Source organism: Contarinia nasturtii, unplaced genomic scaffold (genome assembly GCF_009176525.2).
Source record: "Contarinia nasturtii isolate CC-2019 unplaced genomic scaffold, AAFC_CNas_1.1 Cnas_scaffold_4191, whole genome shotgun sequence".
In the NCBI taxonomy this organism is placed as follows: Eukaryota; Metazoa; Arthropoda; class Insecta; order Diptera; family Cecidomyiidae; genus Contarinia; species Contarinia nasturtii.
In genome coordinates this window covers 2,869-6,601 of record NW_022201486.1, presented here as the reverse complement: position 1 = coordinate 6,601, position 3,733 = coordinate 2,869, and the positions used below count along the sequence as shown (strand labels likewise).

At 38.5% G+C, this 3,733-nt stretch overlaps 1 protein-coding gene across 1 annotated transcript; it reads right to left on the bottom strand.

Annotated features, from left to right (window-relative positions):
* Positions 1-691: 691 nt before the first annotated feature.
* On the bottom strand, positions 692-2,110 carry LOC116350496 (putative vacuolar protein sorting-associated protein 13B). Its single transcript, XM_031782290.1, has one exon. The coding sequence runs from the start codon at positions 2,108-2,110 to the stop codon at positions 692-694; it is 1,419 nt and encodes a 472-aa protein (XP_031638150.1).
* Between the last annotated feature and the right edge of the window lie 1,623 nt (positions 2,111-3,733).

The following is a 3,733-nucleotide window of genomic DNA, read 5'->3' as shown; positions in this document are numbered from 1 at the left end:
AAAAAAAAACCCAAATACTCATTTTCAGAGAGTTTGAATGGATACCAATTTTACTTCAAAATGAGGACTTCAAAGGGGAATAACCAAATCAATTTGTTTTCAAATGACTCAATTTTTTTTAAAACGAATTGTGTGGCTTTACTATACTTGAACTGGTCAATAATGAAGACGACTGACTTGTTCGATTGTTGCTTTAAGACTAAACATTTATTCAGAACATTTCGATTACATACATAAAATGTCACAAATGCTGTCAGTCAGTGTGGCCAGCGCCACACTGAACCGGTTCGTGCTGAATGCACAACAAATTGCATGACCGGTCTACATTACTACTCTTAACATCCTTCCGCCCCTGAACGCAGTGAGGAGACGAAAGGAAATCTATTTTTTCAAGAACTTAAATCTAGATATTATAATATTCCGGTTTTTACATTTCAATATAATTTCAATACAATTTCAATACAATTTCAATTAAATTAATCTTAAATCATTTATTCAGCTGTATAATATGATTTGCCTGGGTTGACACTCTTCCGCGGATGTTTATCTTCGGTTGCTCATAGTCGTCCTTCACTATTGATCAGTTTGCTTGATCGGAAGAGGAACCAATTTGTTGGTGGGCCGCACTAAATCTGCCATGGGTGTTCTAATTTCGACTGACCGCACGACCTTATCTGCTATTGAAATACTGCTAGTAAAAATTTGAATTGTTTGGGTTGTTACTCAAAACTCCGGTCTGATTGTCACTTGGATTACTGATAAAATAGCTTTGCGCTGCCGGATTGAGAGATGAATGTTGAATGCCCGGTGGCTGGTACACAGTTGTTGAAATTGGCTGTGAACCCAATGCATGTGGTTGTTCGCTCCAAGTTGGAATTTGCCAATTATTAACTGCCAATGCATTTGATGATGCCATTGGAACACTGCACAGAAGTGTATTGTGATATAAACCCCTGTTACATCTTTTGCAGGGACTCATTTTGCAGCTCGGTGCTCCTGCCTTATGACCATTCGAAAAACAATTTGAACATAAATTTAGTTCCCGCACTCGATTTTGCCGCTCTGGCACGCTCATTTCTAAAAAGCTTGAACATCGAAACATAGGATGTAGAAGTTGACAGTTATTACACGAAATTCTCCATTGTGGCTCGCTCTCTCCGTGTTGAGTGATCGATTGTTTCGAATTTGAGTTACCACTTGAATTTTCTACTCTGTTCTGCTCATTATTAGAGTTGGACTGACCACCATTGTTATTTCTGTTGCTTGGTTGTATTTGCTCTCGATTCAATTGAGCCCGCGCACGTTTCGTAAGAAAATCCAAGACATTCTGCACCGAAGGCATTTCATTCCCTTCTTCCGTTTCTTCCCACACTGCCAATGAACGAGGTGCCATACGTGATAGTAAAGTGTGGACTATCACCTGATCCCAATCATTAACAGGAGAACCGCGCACACGTAGTTGTCTGATGACACTATTTGTTGTATCAATCATTAACCGAATACCATCATGTGTTTCTTGTTGTAATCGTGGCATATTAAATAGCTGATCCAAATATGACATGATTATTCTGTAATTATTTTCGTATACCGCACAAAGTGTATTGTAGGCTTCAGCATAACTTTCACCCACCACTTGCCAGCCACTCAATACCCGCTCCGCATTACCAACCAAGCATTGCTTTAGTAAGTATAGCTTCCGAGTTGGGTTAAGTGTACTGTTATGGATCATACTATCATATGCAGATCGCCATTCTGTCCATGCCGCATAAGAACCATTAAACTTTGGTGGTTTGAAATGATCCAATAGAAAATCATCTCTTTCCATGCGTGGACGATGTTGTATTCCGCCCAAATCATTGTTATTAAATGCCGCACCGTTTGCGTTTTCTTGATCAGGATTTCCGATATTTTCATCGGTTCCATTTTGCCGTTCTTCATTCCTTCTGGCTACCTCCCGCTCTCTATCTCGCTCTTCTGCTTCTGTTTCTAATGTTTCTATTCGTGTTTCTAATGCAACCAATGCTTGTATGTACAAGTCTTGAGCTGCTTGGAGAGCATCATCTTGTACCTCCAAATCTGCCGCCCGCGCAATATTTTCAACAACAGCCATATGTTCTGTGTTATACCTTTCAAATGCTTGTTTTAAAATGCGCACATTTTCATGCAGCACTCGGTTTACTTCATCGCTTTGAGTAAAACGGTGTATTCGCGCAATGACTGCTCTCTGTGATTCCCTTCTATTTAGTTCCATTTTGTGAAGAAACTAAATCAAAAATTCTGCCCAATGTATAACAATCAAGTCCAAATTGTTACCTTATGGCTAAGTTTACAGCTCAAAGTAATAATTCAAAAAATGTTCTGCGCCAATGTTTCAAATATAAGATGGAGAAGAAATTCGCTTTTCAACCCAACGTTTAGCTCAAAAATATCAACATGTAAGCTTGATTAAGCATCAATGTTCGGCTCAAATATATCCGCTAATAATAATAATTCTGAGGAATTCCGCTTTCCCGAAGGATCTGCACAAATAATACTTCCGAAGAAATCCGCTTAAAATAATAATATCCAAGTATTCCGCATAAGTAATAATTTCGAAAATTTCGCTCCGAACGATAGTTCCTGAAAATCTGTCCAAAATAATATTTCCGAAGAAATCCGCTTAAAATAATATTTCCGGAGAATTCTGCACAAATGTTTCAAAATATTGACGAAATTTATGCTCGTTCAAAGTCCAGCACTCTTATTACAAAATATTCAACATATTATTCAACGCACTTATAATAAGATGAAAATTATTAAAAAAAAACAAATTCGAGATAAAAATCACTTTAAAGTATTCAACGTGAATTCAATCGTTGAAATGGAAAAAAAATTAAACATAATAAATGTCGCTAGCTAAATGCGTCCGCACTTGATGACCTTTGAACGAAGAATGTCGTTTAACCGCTCTTATAAATAACCACAAATGCTCACGAGCATCACGTACACGAAATTTTGACGATTTGTGAGGTTGTGTTTTGACGACCACGTTTTTCAGCACATTTTTCTTGCATTTTGTGAGGTTGTGTTCTTCGACCATGTGGTTTCACCGAAAATTGAGGTTTTGTTGACCAACCCACTGAAGAATGAGGTTATGTTGACCGCCCATGTACTTTTACCGAAGAGTGAGGTTGTGTTTTTTGACCATGTGGTTTCGCTGAAAAGTGAGGTTGTGTTTCACTACTTCGTGTTTGATTCGAAAAGTGAGGTTGGGGCGAACGACCGTGTGATTTTTGAGATAAGTGAGGTTTTGTCTCATTTTCGGCACGATGAACTTCAGACTTTAAGCGCCAATTTGGCCTTTTTTTCCGCTCACCCTCACTGTCTCTTTCACTATCTGCCGTTATCGAATCGTTATTTCTCTTTCTTTCCTCAATTCCCGAGCCTCGACATCAGCTATTTGTATTCGGAATTTCATAATAGCTGTTTGATAAATCTCTTCGACCGCACTATATAAATTGTCTTGCTCGGCCAATTTTCCCTTTGGAACCCATTGCACGAAGCGTTGGTGTTCTTCCGTGAAGTCACCAAATGATTTTTAAAATACTCGTTTTGCTTGAAGTTCAATCGAGTTTGCAGCACAAAATCCGCTCGTTTCAACGTCTGACTTTATTCTATTTATCGCGTTGATATGTGTCTTTCGTCGATTTTCTTCTGGGGTTTCGCTCATTATTCCGCTCTAAATGACTGTGAC

Bases quoted from the DNA above. Each gene is read 5' to 3' on its own strand.
- LOC116350496 (XM_031782290.1), bottom strand. From the start codon at position 2,110: ATGGCTGTTGTTGAAAATATTGCGCGGGCGGCAGATTTGGAGGTACAA.